This window comes from Bemisia tabaci, chromosome 4 (assembly GCF_918797505.1).
Source record: "Bemisia tabaci chromosome 4, PGI_BMITA_v3".
NCBI classification, from domain to species: Eukaryota; Metazoa; Arthropoda; class Insecta; order Hemiptera; family Aleyrodidae; genus Bemisia; species Bemisia tabaci.
This window is the reverse complement of record NC_092796.1, coordinates 58,752,325-58,770,699: the sequence shown is the minus strand read 5'-3', so window position 1 is coordinate 58,770,699 and position 18,375 is coordinate 58,752,325. Positions and strand designations below refer to the sequence as shown.

At 41.3% G+C, this 18,375-nt stretch overlaps 1 protein-coding gene across 2 annotated transcripts in view; it reads left to right on the top strand.

The window, feature by feature from the left end:
• mAChR-B (muscarinic acetylcholine receptor) overlaps positions 1 to 17,855 on the top strand; it is a 210,965-nt gene extending 193,110 nt beyond the window's left edge. For both annotated transcript variants that reach the window (XM_019059487.2, XM_019059486.2), the window contains exons 4-7: positions 2,952 to 3,071; positions 5,754 to 5,872; positions 11,305 to 11,523; positions 14,486 to 17,855. In XM_019059487.2, coding sequence (XP_018915032.2) covers positions 2,952 to 3,071; positions 5,754 to 5,872; positions 11,305 to 11,523; positions 14,486 to 16,713 — 2,686 coding nt within the window. In that variant the 3' untranslated portion in view covers positions 16,714 to 17,855. The remainder of the gene's footprint in view (positions 1 to 2,951; positions 3,072 to 5,753; positions 5,873 to 11,304; positions 11,524 to 14,485) is intronic.
• Positions 17,856 to 18,375: the final 520 nt, after the last annotated feature.

The following is an 18,375-nucleotide window of genomic DNA, read 5'->3' as shown; positions in this document are numbered from 1 at the left end:
ATTGATGCAAAATCGAATATTGAACCGACATTAATATGAACGGGGCTTACAACTACACAAATTATTTTAATTTAACAAACACGGGGCTATGATTCTCGTACAGTACTATCTATCAATCATCATGGTTGTTTTTAAACCAATTCGATTCATTTAAAGCTATCGAAATCATTTATCTTGCTAATTCTGCTAAATTGCTCATTTATCTGCTAATTTTCATACTTATTTTACTTGTCATGTGTTCCTAAATATTTTTATTTCAATAGGGATGTGGAAGAAATATTGTTCGCAAGTAGGACAGATTGCAAAATAAATTCCAATTACATGGTGAAATTCTTGCTACTGTATTAGAGTGTCGTGTATGCTGCCTCTCTGCTGATTGAAGGGGCACTTCTCATTGAAATTTATTGCAATAAAATTGAAATAAGTTGCCATTCCTGATTACATTGCGATGCTACCATTCTTAGAAATTGTGACCTAAAGAACCCATGTCGGGAGAGTACAGACACGTCGAAATATGGAGCTCTTAGAGCCCAAAAGAACAGCCAACCTTTGAAAACGAAAAATGTCACTGCCAACCCTCAGATTCCAATATCGAACCAAAATTGTCAAAAATGTTCATAAATAAGCATTCATCTGTGAGTAAATATACACACAAACTATTTCAAATACGTGCTTAACAAACGGTGGATCATGACAATCGTAATAATAAATCACTCTGGATGATTTCAATTCATGGATTGGCGGTTTTAGGACATTTCGTCAACGATTTTTGTCCGCGCACCTGTTTTTTCCAGTAATTTACGTCCACGCGTTTTTTCGGCACAGGACTTTTGGTCCACGTGCCAGTTGAGACCCAAAGTCAATTGGCCCTTATGTACATACAAACGACAATTGCTCTCTATACGCCTCTTTGGTGTAACAGGACTTAATTATCTTTCAAGAAATTCCCACCTTGTTATACCTGAACCGGATAAACCTCTATATTTGCCTCAGCTAAAGGCTCCTAGATTTTTCCTGTGTACGATAAGTATCATGATTTATTTTGCGAGGAAAGATCTGTACTTTTAAAGGATGCCTGTCGTTCTTAATGCGTTCAATTTCGTATAATACTGTGCAACACCTCTGTTGTGAAATAGTTGCTTCAAGCGCCGCCAGCGCGAAACGAGCATTGGCGCCTACAAACCTAAGCGGATACTACAAGCATTGTGCAATACGTGAAGTATCCACTTAGGTTTGTAGGCGCCAGTGAGTCTCTCGCGCTGGCAGCACGCCGCTTCGCTCTGTTAGGCTTTAATATTCATGCTCGCATAGTCAGCGTTTTTTAACTCATGATTTTGAAATGTTTGCACACTCTGCATTGATTATTCTCATTTAAATTGATGGGAAAAATATGTATCAATTTATCAAAGAAGAATAATAATATAATGTGTTGGTGGTTCCGTGTCAAATTTAATGATTTCCAAAGCACTTTAATTTTTTCTTTTACGTTTTGTGCTTTTATTGTGGTGCAGCGAGGTGTACGCGCAACCAAACGCCCAAAATTTAACGTATTTGACTCTACAAGATCGATGTACAGATGGGTTAAAACTAAAGATTGCGTGCTTCTTCGTTATTTCCCCTCTTTTATTCATTTTTGCAGTTTCTATCGGCACAACTGCGGCTCATTGAGATTAATGTCGCTTGGAAGAGGTTTTACAATTATTTATCACGTTTTAAAAATATAAATGTTTTCAAAATGAAGTAATACTTTCGTAAAGAAAAAATTTAAAAAAAATAAAAAAAGTACTTATACATATAAGGTATATTATACATCGAATATTTTAGGCATAGAAATAAAACCAAATATTCACCAATGACAATTTAAAAAGATGATTCAAAGGGAGAAAGTAATAAAATTTCATTTAGAAAATGAGCAACCACAACAACACCCCCTTCTCTCTCAATTTCTCATTTCCATATTGTTAATATAATTTTACATACGGACAAAAATATGACGCTTGGACCAAGTCACTGTTGCTTATTTTACGTGCGGGCATATACAACTGTACAAAAAAGGTGCGCGGACAAAAACTCGTTGACAAAATGTCCTGAAACTTAGATTGGCTGTCCTTTTTGGCCCTAAGAGCTCCATCACCTGGATCGCAATTAGCAAAAATGATCCAGCCCAATTACAGTGTTGTAAAAATGTTGCTTCTTCATGATCATCTAAAAAATATCGCAGAATAGCAAACAGTCTTGACTTCCCACCACAATATTGTTATTTCAAAGGAATATAATTGTGTACATTTTAATACTGTACATAGATTGAGTATTTTTAAAAGAAAAGGAGAATAGAGAATTTGCAGGTGTTTGAAATTTGATGAATTTCGTGTTTAAGTGGAAACTACTGAGTGAACTGAAACGAGGATACCCTTGGTTCATGAATTGAACAATTATTGGAGAAGATATGACAAAATTAGCTAATCTGCTAAAATACGTGTGTTTAAATGGGAAATGCGGCCAGATGACGTCAGTAGGCGGTGCATTTTCTCACTTTTAAATGTATTTTTATACTATTTCCCATATCAGAAAAAAATTATAAAGAAACTGTGAACTCCGCTCTTTAAACACTTTCAGATGAAGCAATAAAATATTTGCATGCGAATTCTCTATTTGCACGATTTTGAAAACACTGTAATCGCGCTGGTTCCCTTTTTGCAAAATGCGATCCACCTAACCTCAAACTTACCGACACGGACCCTACATGTGCTCCGCCGTGACCAAGGAGAAGGTATCGGAGTTTAACGAGTCGTCTCAATTATTCTAGCTGGCAACGAAGCGTGAATGCACTTGGTAGACATGGCATTTATCTTACTCGAGTTCACCTTCAATGTCACTTATTCGTGAAAAATGCATGTGAAAACCGGTAACTCCTCGGAGCTTCCTGTAATACGGCGTTCTTATTCTTTCAGGAAACTGCGGAGGGAGAAAGACAGGCTGTGTCGATTTACATTCCAAAGGCTGTACACGGAGCAGTGCCAGCCCGCCTACAACCTGTCTGACATCGCATCCGTTTGGGACAATTACCAGGGGTAGGTCAATCGATAAGCTCTCACCTACTTCTTTCCCGCCCGCGCCAAAAGCGACGCAAATTTTGGAGACCTGTACTGCCGTGCTGAGGAGGGACGCCCTATGAGCCTCCAGACGTTGCCATATCTCTTCCAATTAAAAACGAATTTATTGAGAAAATTGTGAATATTCGTCTTCAAAATTTTCAGACAATTTTGTTCAATATTTAAGCTAAAATATCTGCAAATTTCAAGGAAAAAGAATCAAAACTGGTAAAAAAAGTAGATTGGATCCAGAGTCCAGACTCTTAAATACATTGACAAGAAAAAATACTCTTGATTCAAATGGAAATCCGCTTAAATCAAGATGCTTGGCTCTTCGATTCAAGGAAAAATCCGATTGAATCAAGAGTATTTTTTCTTGTCAACGGTTTTAAGAGCCTGGACTCTTGATCCAAGCTACTTTTTTCACCATCGGTAAAGAGGTGGCCTGGAGACAGCAATCCCAGCGACATACACACGATAGCCTACCGCGTTAATTAGAGCCCGTCACAAATTCGCCGAGATTCGTGTTTGCCGTAGCCCCTGCATCGTGTTCACCTCGCCTTTATCCCCCCCCCCCCCCCGCGTCTGTTTCGCGAGGAGCATGTTATTGGCTCCGATAAAGCTCGATCGTTTCATGTCGTCACGCCGCCGTGCTACGGAAAAAAGCATCCAGTGCATTTAGAGGTGAGCCTCGAGACACAGCGGAGGATGCGCTAACCGTGGCTCATACGGAAACGGACTTGACGGTCGACGGATGACGGGTAGGATCGTGGAGGCGGGTAATATTGGACGCGCGTATGTGTGTGTACACGCTCGCCCGTTCAAAGAATGGAGGCCTCCGAGCCGGGAAACCACTAAAACTACCCTAATAACGTCGTATCACACCATCACTATGACGAGGAGAGCCTTCCACCAACCCCTTTGATCGCCTCTTATCGAGACTTACGAGGCTTGCCGCCGCGCAAAATTACCAGCAGTGATTCCAGCTGTCCCCGCCTCTGCACTATCTCTATAATACACTGTTAAAAATCGAGAAGTGATTTCAGTGTACCGGGCTCATTATTGAAATTGATAGACAAAGTGATAGACAAAGAAGACAAGAAGGATACGGAGGGATCCTATTGGTGGAAGTGGGTGGTTGCAATGGACAAAGGAGGTAGGTAATAGACTAACTAACGGCAACCCACGAGAGACCCTATTCAGTCAGTCCATCATTCTCTCCCTTCTATAAGAACCAAATTGTAAGAACCAATAGTATCGCTCCATACTCCTTATGTTTTCATTGACTAGCGCTATTTCCATCAATTTCAACGATCAGCCTGCAGGTGGCTCCGCCTGTGCACTGTCACTATAATACACTATTAAAAATCGAGAAGTGATTTCAGTGCACCGGGCTCATTATTAAAATTGATAGAAAAAGCTATAGACAAAGATGACATAGGGAGTATGCAGGGATCCCATTGGTTAAAACGGGCGGTTCTTAAAGACCAAGAGGAGCGATGATAGAGTGATGCCGCAACCACACGCTGAATGTGGGAGCTGAATGTGGCTTGAATGAGGAAGACATCGGCTCGATGCCTGAATTTTGCGCGCGACGCGCAAAATTCAGCAACGATTCTCAACAACCATCGGACTAATGTTGGATTTTATCTGAGCTATTCGAGTAGATTTGACACACATCTACATCTGGATGAAAATAACTCGAATTCGCGAAATTTCAGCCGTTGAGCGATGACTGTTGACTTCCACATTCAGCTGCTATATTTAGCGTGTGACAGTGTCGGTTGCCGTTGGTTTGTCTACTTCTTACCTCCTTTGTCCATTGCAACAACCCGCTACTACCAATATGATCGCTCCGTTTTCATTCTGTCCTATAAGACTATCGCTTTGTCTATCAATTTCAATAATCAGCCCGCTGGAGTCTACATAGCGCCATGACACTCCGCAACAAGGGCAGATTCCGCTCCGTAATAGTGCAAGTCAGTCCGTAAGGCGAATAGATTTCCGCATTCATAACATTTGGGGTTTTTTTTCGCGGCAAAATTTCACTCCAAAAGTTTTAACAAGATATAATATATCGACGGTGAAACTACCAAACGACGTATCTCGTTTGCGGTGTTTAAAAATCTACGCTCGCATTTTATTTTTTTTTAGGTAGACCAAATCAATATCATTCCTTGAAATTTTCACAGAATTTTCTCCGCACGAAGAGGAAAAATCACAGAAATTTTCAAAACTGGACGTTAAGTATTTTTTCATTTAAAAAATAAAGTATGACAGGAAGTCTGCGACGTCGCAAACCGAGATACGTGGTTTGGTAGTTTCACCGTCGATATGGTGTATCGATCCCTAAAAAATAGATATCTGTGTAGAGACCGGCAAATTATGCCATAAGGTGGAAATGAGTTAGCCACCCTAGTCACGGAATGATTTAAGCTTGTATGTGTATGTTGTGACCTAGAGTCCAGGATTCCCGGCCGCACATAATGTATATGGAACTGCCCTTAGAGTACTTGTAACGAGCCCTTGCATACCCTCATCAATTATAATCTATACCGATTGGGTGATTTTCCTTATAATGCCCCGGTGTCTCGTCATTTTTAGGAAAAACTTTCCGTACTTGTCTACGTTGTTGTATTGAGTTTTGTTTCTGAATTGTAGGTACTCCTCCTGGGGTAACGATGACTCGGTTCTATCCGATTATGATCAAGGCCTGGCCAACTTTTATCAGCTATCGTCAACGATGCTTGCAGCCAACAACACGACACTTTTGAATTCAAGTGAGTCACTCCTGATCTTACCCATAAATTCTTGTTTCTCCACTTTATAAGCGACGAACCGGATTATAATACTTCATTTTTGAAAAAATGAACTTATAAGTATCTTGAAAACTATTAAAAAGGAGGAGTATCGATAAAGGCAGTTTTTGGGCCCACCCTAGCGAAATATTATTCCTCAATTCTATGATTTTTTGCTCATTACCATAAAATGTTATCTATCTTCTACGGAATGGATCATGATTTTGTCACTTCTGGTCTCTTTTTGGGACAAATACTGGCCTAGACTCAGGTCAGAGGGCCGATTTTGGCACAAAAAAGTGGATTTTTTGGCAACTGACCGCAAACCCTAAAATGGCATTTTTCGCCGATACCGGCCTTTTGACCTATGTGTAGGCCAGTATTAGACCCGAAAAGAGACCGAGAATGACAAAATCAATGCAATTCGTAAAATATAGACCTTCATTGAGAAAAAAATCGCAGAGTTGAGGAAATTTGTGGTGGGCCCAAAGACGGTCCTTGTCGATTACCGTCTCTTTGTTGGTATCAATGGCAAAAATGCGAGACCGTGTAACTCCATCGCGGCGTTTCAAAATTCCCGCTCCTAGTTTATTTCTTCGAAAAGACACGAGCTAGTTTAAAATTTGCACTGAGTATTCTGATGATAGGGAAGAAATATCACGGAAGTTTTCAAAAAATCACCTTGGATAGTTTTCCGAAGAAAAAATAAAGTATGAAAGGAAGTCTGCTATATCGTATCGCAAACGGAGATATCGACGGCGTAAGTCCGTAATCACATATCGTCACCTTCCAGGCAAAGTATCACAAGCGCCATGCGACGTTTAAAAATTTCCGCCGCCATTTTATTTCTTTACTGAGAAATTGTTCGTTGAATCTGTTTGGAAATTTCACTAAATTTTATCGGCAGCACAAAGAAAATTCAGTGAAATTTTCGGACAGCTTCGTTGAACAATTTCTCTGTAAAAAAATATAATGGCGGCGGAAATTTTTAAACGTCGCTTGGCGCTTGTGATACTTTGCCTGGAAGGTGACGATATCTCGTTTGCGGTGTCTGAAAATCTCCGCCTCTATGTTATCTATTAAAGGAGAACAAATTAATATCATTCCTTGACGTTTTTGCATAATTTTCTTTGCACAGAGAAAAAAAATCACGGCAGTTTTAAATAATTGCCGTTGAGTATTTTTCCGTTTATGAAAATATAAAGTATGATAGGAAGTCTGGGACGTCGCAAACCGAGTTATGTGACTGCCGACCTGCACCGTCGATATGTGTTTTCGCACTTTAGCCATCGAAATGTTAAGCTGGCCAACCAAATTCTGAGTTTTTGTGAACACTAAGGTGCCAATTCCCTAGAATTGTCACAACTGAGGAGTAAGAATCTCATGATGTCACCCGGGGGTTATAGGACATTTCGACAATGATTTTTTGTCCACGCACCCGTTTTTTCTGGTAGTTTACGTCCATCGTCCATGCGTTTTTTTCGGCAGGGGAGTTTTGGTCCACTTACCAATAGAGACCCAAAGTTAATAGGTCCAAATGTGAATACATGTAAGTCCTAGTATCCGTATTCAAGAAAGTTTAGCATGATTTTTGAACTTCATAAGAGGAAAAAGTGACTCGATGCAAGCAGAAATAAGCTCGGATTTACCTCCGAGAGAATTTTCTCATGAATCAATAAAGAAAATAATGCTTGTTTAAAGAAGAAAAGATGCTTACATAAAAAGAAAAGTCACTTACATCAAACAGAAATCCGCTTTCATTCAACTACTTCCTTCTTGATTTAAAATCAAATCTTCTTGACTGCATACTCAAAAATGTTTCTGCCTATATTGAGTCACTTTCTCCTCTAATGGCATTAAAAACTTATGCTAAACGTCATTAAATACGGATGCTATCACTTCCCGAGTTTTTGGATTACCGCTCTCTTTTTGTGCCGGAATATCTTGCTTTATTTTGCGAGGGAAGCTCCGTACTCTGAAAGAATGTCTGTCATCCTTAATATGTTGGAGCGCTTTCAATTTCGTATGATACTGTGCAACACCTCTGTTGTGAAATAGTTGCTTAAGGCGCCGTGGCACGCTGCGGCGCGGCTTGGCGGGAGGGTGGTCAACGTGCAACCTACTTTGGCGCCTACAAACCTAAATGAATACTTCAAGCATTGCGCAATGCGTGAAGTATCCACTTAGGTTTGTAGGCCGCTTCGCTCTGTGTACGGCTCTAATATTTAAACTCGCGGAGTCAGCATTTTTCAACTAGTGATTTTGAAATTTTTGCACACTCTGCGTGGATTATTCTCATTTAAATAGATGGAAAAAATATGTAAAGGAAAATATAATGTTTCATTTGACTCTAAAAGGTCGATGTAAAAGTACCAATGATTGCGTGCTTCTTGGTTTTTTTTCCATCTTTCATTCATTTTTGTACGGTTTCTTTCAACACCACTACGGCTAAATGATATTAATATCGATGCCATCTCTCAGAACGGACTTGCTACGTTTTAAAAATGTAAATGTTTTTAAAATGAAGTAATATTTTCTTTTTGAAAAAAAAGAAGTGTATATAAGGTATATTGTACATCGAAAATTTTAAGGATAGAAATGTAACCAAACATTCACCAATGATAATTTGAAAAGATGAATCGAAAGGAGAAAGTAATATTTCATTTAAAAAATGAGTCACCAATCACCATAACAACACCTCCTTCTCTCTAAATTTTCTCATTTCGGTAGTGTCAATATGATTTTACATACAGACTAAAATATAATGTTTGGACCAAGTAACTGTTGCTTATTTTACGCGTGGGGACGTAAACTACTGGACAAACCAGGTGCGCGGACAAAAAATCGTTGACGAAATGTCCTGGAGCCCTCGGAAGAATGAAATAGTTGAAGCACGATTAAGAATTGCGTGCGGAGGGACGAAAGCCCAAATTGAAAGCTCCAGAGTTGCGGCCGTTCGTAATTCATTAGGTTCGCGGCCGGCTGGAGGATAAACCGCAAACGTATATTATGGCTTCCTAAAATCTCTCGTTTCCGCTTTTTGAGCGGGAGGCTTTAATTGCAGATGTGCGTAGCGTTGTCGCGCGGAGCGAGTTTCCCGAATGTCTCCGCAAGAACCCGTACGAGCGCACCGAGTCCGCCAGTCAAATCAGCAACATTCGATACGCGCTAATCCCCGCAAATCGCCTGGTTCACTCGGTTACTAATTGTTCGACCTTCGCATAGACCATACTTTGTTGAAAGCGAGAAGGAATTTCTCACAGTTATCCAGTTAATAAGCCCTCTCTAACCTTGAGAGATTCGTCGTATTTCTCCTCGATTCCTGATTTTGCTGGCAAATTGCGCCGCCGCGTGTATGGTGTCCTGCAGGTTCGTTAACATAATATTAAATGGATTGAATTTTGCAAAACCAAGAGAACCAAGAGCATTCCAATGTTCCTAAGATTGTGCGATTTACATTCTTTGCAATTTTATTACTGAAATCATGCAAACAATTAAATTTACAAAGGTAATTTTTGTCTTGAATTCACAATTTTTTGGGAGTAAAGATACAACTTGTTTAGACAATCAGTTTATATTTGCAAGGTAAGAACATATCGACGGTGAAACTACCAAACCACGTATCTCGGTTTGCGACGTCGCAAACTTCCTGTCATACTTTATTTTTTAAATGAAAAACTACTTAACGTCCAGTCTTGAAAATTTCTGTGATTTTTTCTCTTCGTGCGGAGAAAATTCCGTGAAAATTTTAAGGAATGATATTGATTTGGTCTACTTCAAAAAAATAAAATGTGAGCGTAGATTTTTAAACACCGCAAACGAGATACGTGGTTTCGTAGTTTCACCGTCGATATGCACAATCTTAGCGACACTGAAATGCTCTTGGTTCTTTTTTGCAAAATGCAATCTAAATGGGCCTCAAGACCATAGGTATGATTTAAAGCACAACGGAATATGGTTTCTCTTCAAAATTTCAAGAGGAAAACGAATCTAACAACGGGAAGTCTGAAAGCCAACTCCTAAACAAGATAAATACGTGTTTTCAATTAACATTCGTTTAATGGTGAAAATACAAATGGCGTCTTTATTGTATAATCCAATTTCCATTTGATCTGTGTTAACTAGACTTGTTAATATCTTGTTAAGTCTTTGATTTCCGAGCTTTCCGATGTGTAAATCCATTTTTATGCAATATTTTGAAGAGAGAACTTGCGAAATTTACCTGTAGCTCAGACCTTGTCTTCGATACATTATGTTAAAACTCTGAAACTGATTCAAACTGGCCGAGAGTCTAACTAACGGCCAGTCCCGAGCTTTTTCTACCTTAAGCAAGAGGATGAAATGGATGGGCAAAACTTTGCAATTCGATGGCCAAAGTCCGAAACCACGCATATTCGTTTACGTTTTTTCAGGCCTCCTATCATATTTCAATTTTTTTCTTCGGAAAACTAGAAATCGTAATTACTTGAAAACTTCCTGGATTTTTCATATCTGTTAGAGGAATATTCTGTAAAAATTTCAAGCTATAATGTTGGTCTGTTTCTCTACGAAATCATAACGTGGGAACGGAGATTTTGAAACATCGCGGTGGATATACGTGGTTTCGAACTTTCACCATTGAATTGTGACAATGCATTACAGAAATATTCAGCGGCAAGGACAGGGAGGAGAGAGAAAAGAGGCAAGACTGAAATATTGTCATTGGTGCAGTAGCACCTAAAGAAAATAACTGTGGATTATTTTGGCGAAGAAAATACTCAAAAAAAGTCAAACAACTGAAAGTTTTAAAACTCGGAAGGGACTCTTGGGGGGATTTAAAATTCGGGAACGTAGCTTTAGAGGAAAGCATTCAAAAGTTTTTCTTGGCCATTTTGCGGATTCAATGCGGGCCGATTAAGGTGCAGTTATGACTTCTCTCCTAAGACAAGCTCTCTGTGCGATGATAGGGAGTAAATACATTAACAGGGTTGCCACTTTCTTTGGGGACTCCCAAACTGAAAACACGGCAACCCTGCTAAAGTATTTATTCCTTATCTTTAGACAGAGAGTTTGTCATGATATAGAGGTGGAGTCTTAGGAGAGCGTGGGATATCCCGTTCATTACGACCTCAACTTCGAGAGCTTTTTTTGAGCTTCGGGGTTGATTTCAGAAAAAACCAGTGGCATCATAGTGTTTCGCGCAAAATTGTACACAGGAATCAAAACTTTTACCGCAAATTCCTGACACACGCAAAAGCTCCATTCTAGAGGCAGGTTGAGATTAAAAAACGCTCCGTATCAGTTAAGTGCCTAATACAAAGTTTAGCGATCCATTTTACCATGTAAGTGTGATTTATTACAATCCGTGTTACCTTAGGCACTTTACTTTTATTAAGAGAAGTACAAACGAATTTTATTCTGATTGTTTTGTGCAGGTTTGGGGAACAGCTCTTTGGAGGAGATCACACTTACCCCGGTGCTTCCTCCATTCGCGCTGTGGCAAAGTATTCTCATCGCGCTGGTAATTGGTATCTGCATTGTCTTAACCGTTGGCGGTAATATTCTCGTGCTGTTAGCCTTCATGGTAGATAGGTCAATTCGGCAACCCAGCAATTACTTCATAGCTTCATTGGCGGCCACTGATATTTTCATAGGTAATGTATATCATATATGTGAATCCGGTGGTTCTGAGTTGAATGATGTTTTGGAAATCCCTGGGATTTGAAAGGGGACTTGAACTATTTTCACCCCATGAGTGTAGAATGCGGTCGAAAAATGAATGGGGCTTGCTCTAGTGACTCGAATAGAGAGTTGGTGGATCAGTTTTTCTACTTCGAGGCAGTGCTTGGTTCACAGGATTCATCAGAAAGAGCTTTTGTTCTATTATAGAGAAGTCGATTAAAAATTAATCAATTCAAACGGAATGATTGCTTTTAGGCAGGCCGTACGAGTGCGATAGGTACAACAGCACAGCAATATAGCGTTAAATTTTGGCGAGAAGCATTTGCAATTTCATTGATTTTTTTCTTTACAATTTCATACCCATTGCTCTTCGGCTAGATGTACGTATATCGTTCCAGATACACTTATTGCTTTTATCATTTTTTCGTTGTGCTTTTTAATGCAGTTTGATTAGATTATTTTTAAATAAAAAGCCTTGTTGGTAAATTGTAGCAGATGCAAATGATGAAAAACCAAGTTTAGCCTTCAGACGTTGCCAAATTTGCTTTGATAAAATATTTATTTTCAGGAAAATCCGGAAAAATTTTTCTTCCACTATTTCAAAGACTTTAATTCGCGGTCACATCTAAATTTTGTGAAAATTTCAAGAGAAAACATTGATAACTCTCCTCAAAAATAATCATTCCACCTGTGGAAGTTTGGCATCTTTTGAATGTTCATACGGTGTTTTTCCTCAGCACGGTAGTATAGGTGAACGTAGTCGTGTTACATAAAGTTACATCGGGTAAATTTTGATGTAAGCCTCAAAACCCTTTCGGCTCACATGATAATGTTATTCTTGCGGAAACAAACTAACTACGGAAGTTTTCATAGCCGTAGTCGCTACACGGAGAAAAAAACTCCGTGCGTGGGACCCGAAGTTTAGGTCATATGGATCTCTGAAGTTTTCAGATTGAGCATCTGAACACTTTAGATCTAGCTGTCGAGGTTCGGATCACACATCTGAAACTTCAGTTCTTACATTTGAAGTACTTCAGATGTGAGAACCGAAGTTGTTTGGATGTGAAAACCGAAGTACTTCAGATGTAAGAACTGAAGTTTCAGATGTGTGATCCAAACCTCAGCAGCTGGACCTTAAGTGCTCAGATGCTCAATCCGAAAACTTCAGAGATCCATATGACCTAAACTTCGGGTCCCACGCACGAAGTTTTTTTCTCCGTGTACTACTACTACTCTTCTACTACTACAACAACTACTTCTTCTTTCTTATAACAAGAAGATGCTGGCACCACCTTTTAATGATCACCAGCCGGCTGTGGCGTATGTGTGAATGGCGGCGCGACTGAGAATAGCTCAATTAAAAGCGCATTAACTGAGGAATGGGAGGGGAAAGGAAAGCGGAGAAAAGCGCAAACATGAGAGCGGGAACCGCAATACGTATCGACGCGTTGACAGTAAAAGGACGTTAATCAAGTGTTAAGTTCATTAAAAAATCAGGGCTGAGGTGAGCGGCGCGGCACGAGGGGCGGAGGGCGAGCACTTTCGGTGTCATCTGAAGCCGATAGTTGATGGAGTGAGGTTTTGTCTCCGCGATTTCCATGGAGCCGATGACTATGTGCGCTTACGGCCCCGGCTGTTGAGTGCAGTTGTATATCGCTCCCAGTTTCCTTCGTATTTAGCACTTATCTCCAGTTTCAGCTCCCGCCTCTCCTCGTTTTCCGCTCAGTAGTGCCACATTAGTCTGCGTTCCTGTTTCTATCCCGCAAATAGCGTTAAGCAAACCAGGCATATCTACAAGTCTTTTCAAAAAGAGCTTATCTGTTGCGCAGACTTGCCCTTGCTAAAAAGAATACGTTGGCACCATTTTGGTGAGTGAAATATGGTATTATGTTTTCGCAAAACATAGTACATGGTGTCTACTGCCGTGCTAAGGAAGAGCGCCGTATGAACATTAGAGAATTCCCAAATTTTCTGTGATGAAATGTTCATTTCCGGGGAAATTTATGAATATTTTCCCTTGAAATTTTCAGGACTTTTCGGTTGATTTGCGAACAAAATTATCTTATTATCTTAATTATGTAACATTGGAAGATAATTATTCATAAGTTGACCAAGAAATTCGTATTTTATCGAGGGAAATTTGGCAACGCCTGAAGCTTCATACGGCGTTCTTCCTTGGCACGGAAGTGTAGGACGACTGGGGAAAAACAGGGGGCCTTCAGAGAATCTCTTCTTCTATCGCTCAGAGACCATTTAGTTTTTAAAGTTTGTGGAAATTTTAAGTACTCGTTGTTATTAAGGTTTATGCTATTCCGCTCCTGAGCCACCATTACTGACCTAGAATGACATATTGAACCTACAACTCATCATAATAATAGGGAAAATTTCATTGAATAGATGATATAAACATCAGGAGCACTTTTAGGATTGAAAATTTGAATAAGCGCCAAAAAATCGGATGAAAGTACAAAAAATCGATGGTTTTTCGCAAGGAAATCCTGGAAAAGTGGGAGAAAATTTTCGTTTCTTGTCAGAGAATGAACTCCTGAAAGACATGGAAAAATCAGGAAATGAGCACGGTCAAGAATTCTAGACGGTTGACACTGGATCTATATGGAACCAGCATGGTATCAACTTTGTCTCAACATTGTTACATGTTCTTACCACGTTGTTCACTGTTGAGCAATATGACCAATACGGTACCAAGTTGGTACCAGTTGTTGATACCATGTCGACAAGTGTGCATCCACTTAGTGCAATGGGACGTATTTCTGCCCAACGGAACTATGTGCATTATGACGTGAGCCCTGTTATGCATATATTCCTACGGGTCTCAGGGCTCATGTCTTAATGCACATAGTTCCGTTGGGCAGAAATACGTCCAATTATGATTCGTTTAAATATACATACTTTACTCATCTGTCATTGTTTCAGGGACTGTATCGATGCCGTTCTTCACGATCTACTTGCTGATGGGCTACTGGGACCTCGGCCCACTCCTATGTGACTTATGGCTCTCGGTCGACTACACCGTCTGCCTCGTCTCCCAGTACACGGTCCTCTTGATCACCATCGATCGGTTCTGCTCGGTCAAGATCGCCGCGCGCTACCGGAGCTGGCGGACCAAGAACAAAGTCATCTGGATGGTGGCCATCACTTGGGTCGTCCCCGCGCTCCTCTTCTTCATCAGCATCTTCGGCTGGGAGCACTTCGTCGGCTACCGGGACCTCCTCCCCGGCGAGTGCCTCGTCCAGTTCCTCAAAGACCCCGTCTTCAACACGGCCCTCATCATCGGCTACTTCTGGACCACTCTCATCGTTCTCTTCGTCCTCTACGGCGGGATCTACAAGGTCGCCTACGACATGCAGAAGAAGAGCGAGGCGAAGCAGCGGAAGATGCAATCGATGGTTGCCCTCAGCGCGGGCGCCATGTCGGGGATGGCGGGTCGAGCGGCCGGCATCGGGATCGACAAGACGCAGGTGGCGGCCCAGAGGCTTCGGCCGACGAGCCTCACTCCCGGACAGTTCAGCGCGGCCGGGGACTCCAACTCGAGTCACAAAACCCCCTCCTCGAAGAACACCAACACGACCGGGACCCTCTCGAACGAGTCCAAGAAGGTGGTCGTCCAATGCAACGGCGACAAGGTCGAGAAGGAACGATCCTCGAGCCCGACTTTCGAGTCGGACGAAGACAGCGTTACCAACGTCGTCCGCTCAAAATCAAAACAGAGCCTCGACCGTAAGAAATCAACCATCATGGGGCTCATGGTGAACATGCAAGTGCAGCACTCCAATAGCCAGCAGTTCAAGTCCACCCTCTCGCCCAGGGACGATAACCAAAGTGGCGCCAAAGGCGCCAGTAGCACTAGTTTAGATGACAAAAACAATAATTCCAAAATCAACTCCAAGGAGAAGGGCAAAGGCTCGCCGCCGTTGAGGACCAGTCGGGAATCGCTCAACAAGTCGAAATCCTTGAACCAGATCACTGCCAAGCAGCTGCGCGCCATGGCCGAGTCTCAAGAGGAGGATCTGATCGATATGACCTACGACCCGCAACCGGAAGACAACGGGTCCGTCGGAAACCTGTCGAGCAAGACGTTGACCCCGAAGCTGTCCAAGTCCAACCTGAACATCGCCTCGGACCCCCCGAGCGATCGTTCCGTCTCGGAGGTGTCGTCGATCCCGATGTCCGTCAAGTCCCACCAATCCCGATCCATCATCCTCCCGCCGCCCGCTCAGTTCCAGAGCAGCCCGCCGGTCTCCAACACCAACAGCTACAACTCCCCCGCCTCGACGAGGGCCAGCTCGCGACCCAAGAGCCTCATCCTCAACTCGCACGAGAGCGCCACTTACGATGTCCTCGTGGGGCTGGATAACTCTGAGCTTCGGTACATGGACGAGAGTTCGATCATCGTCGCGTCGCCCGGCGTGGAGAGTCCACCGAGCTCGCTGAGTTTCCCCGCGACGGAACCGTTGACGCCGATCCACGCTGCGACGAGCACGACGTCGCTCCTCCAGGCGGCCCTCATCCGCTCCGCCGCCGTTCAGGGGAAACCCACCCCGGTCAAGGTGGACACGGCGGTGGCTGTGAATCTGGACGAGCGACCCGTCACATCTGTCGTCCAGGTCGAGGAGGTTGAAGAGGAAAAGACTAAAGCGGGCACTCCTGCTACTTTATACTCCGTGGCGTCGACTTCGGTGACAGGCCCGACTGTAATAACGGCGCCGCTCAGCCCGGAGGTAAAGGCCGCGGCTATCGAGGACGAGAAGTCGACGACGAGCCAAAGGGCCTCCACGGTCGATGACGCGGAGAAGGGGAAGAAGGCGGACTTCGTGCGGTCGCTGGGCAAGAAGCTGAAATCCAAGCGGAAACGCAACATGGCGCGCCAGAAATCCAAGTCTGAGAACCGGGCCAGAAAAGCCTTCAGGACAATATCCTTCATTTTAGGTGCTTTCGTTGTTTGTTGGACTCCTTACCATGTGTTAGCTCTAGTCAAAGGGTTTTGCTCGAACCCGTACTGCATTAACGAGCATTTGTTTATGTTTTCCTATTTTCTCTGTTACGCCAATAGCCCCATGAACCCTTTTTGTTATGCATTAGCGAATAATCAATTTAAGAAGACGTTCACGCGACTTCTGAAAGGAGACTTTCATATGACGTAGACAACTTCCTCCCGTTTTTTTTTAAAGAATCTTTTCGCTACTAGTCTTTGTTATCGACATACGTACTGTTAATTATATATTTGATTACTAGTTTTCCGTCGAGAAACCTTCTATTATTCCTCATGCCCATTCATTTTACCCGCATCAAAAAGAAAAAAAGTTACCTCCGATAAGGAGTTTTTCTTTTTCGGTACATTGTAAGTATTTGTGACGCTTTCTTGAATAACTGTTATTAACTTCACACGGGAATTTTCCGGGAGGCAAGGAAAAGTAACCAATATTCAACTAAAAATCATAATTTTGTCATAGCGTAAATATAATATTTCTGGCAGTCAAGTTCAGAAAAATGTAAAACACGAACCAAACTTAGAACAATCTTCTTCGGAAGTGCTATTTTCCAACGTTAAAATTAACATCATGTGTTCTGTAGGCTGCGCTCCAAATTTTTATACATTTTTGCTAGCAAATGACAATAAATTAACCACATGATTTACCATCTCAATGTGTCATGTAGTTTCAGTGATCCACCGACCTTAAAGGAGTTAAGAGTGGTGTTTTCCAGAACGAGTCACATTTGACTATGGAAATAATTTATACAATTTACCTTTAATAGTGTGCTTTTCTTCATTTAGTGAAGAGACCCAAGAATAGAACATGACGGATGTGGAGGACTATTTTTTCTATTCCTCCTCGCTATTCACAATCATTATTGATAGTGGGTGCTTTTTAGTATACTCTTTCTAGCTCGGAAAAACAGGGAATTGATTTTTTTTCTCTATTTTGCGCCAGACGCCATAATTTTGGTTCTTGAAAAATTGTATCGCACATAAAAACAAGAATAAAATCTATGTCGGTTTGACGAAGTAAAAAGTATACGTTATACTTTAATTGAATTGTTCATTAGAAGCGAGCATCTCTTAGGTAAAACATGGCTCATGCATAAACCACAAAATGATACAAAATGCCAGATGGATCGATTTTGATTTGTATCACGATGACCCTCAAAACAATAAAGAACATGCTTAGGCGATCAATCAATCGATATTTTCTTGTTTTCTTCGTTGAAATTGACGACTTAAAATATACTGTTTTTATCTTATTGCCTGTGCTAGTTTGATCAAAATAATAAACCGCAACATTCACCAGGTTGCTTTTTTTTCTTTTTTTTAAAGGAAAAAAATACATTTTCTCTGCACTTATTTTCCCAGAAATTAGAGGAACATAACTTTCATTCGTCTATATGACAATGAATATCGGACGGACTGAAAATCTGATGGATATACAAATTGAGTCGGACTTAAAAAGTAATACTTTCTGCTCGAACATAATAAACTGAAGAAATGTAATAATCACTTTCTATGCGAACCGAAACATGACTCTTCTATTGCTGCGTTGCATCATTCATTGTGAAAATGAAAAAAATCAATATACATTCGTGAAATCTAACTCGCTTCAGTTTAACTGCATCGAACCCACTTCATGGAATGCAAACGAGCACCTCTTTGGATAAGTCGAGATTTCTCATTCAAAGGCAGAGTGTTGCGTCCTTTCATTTAATATAGAAAAAAATAAATTTCGGGAGCTTACGGCTCAATTTCAAAACGGCGTCGTCAATGAGAAATAAAATAACTTTTTCCCCCCGTTTTTTGCACACAGTCCAAT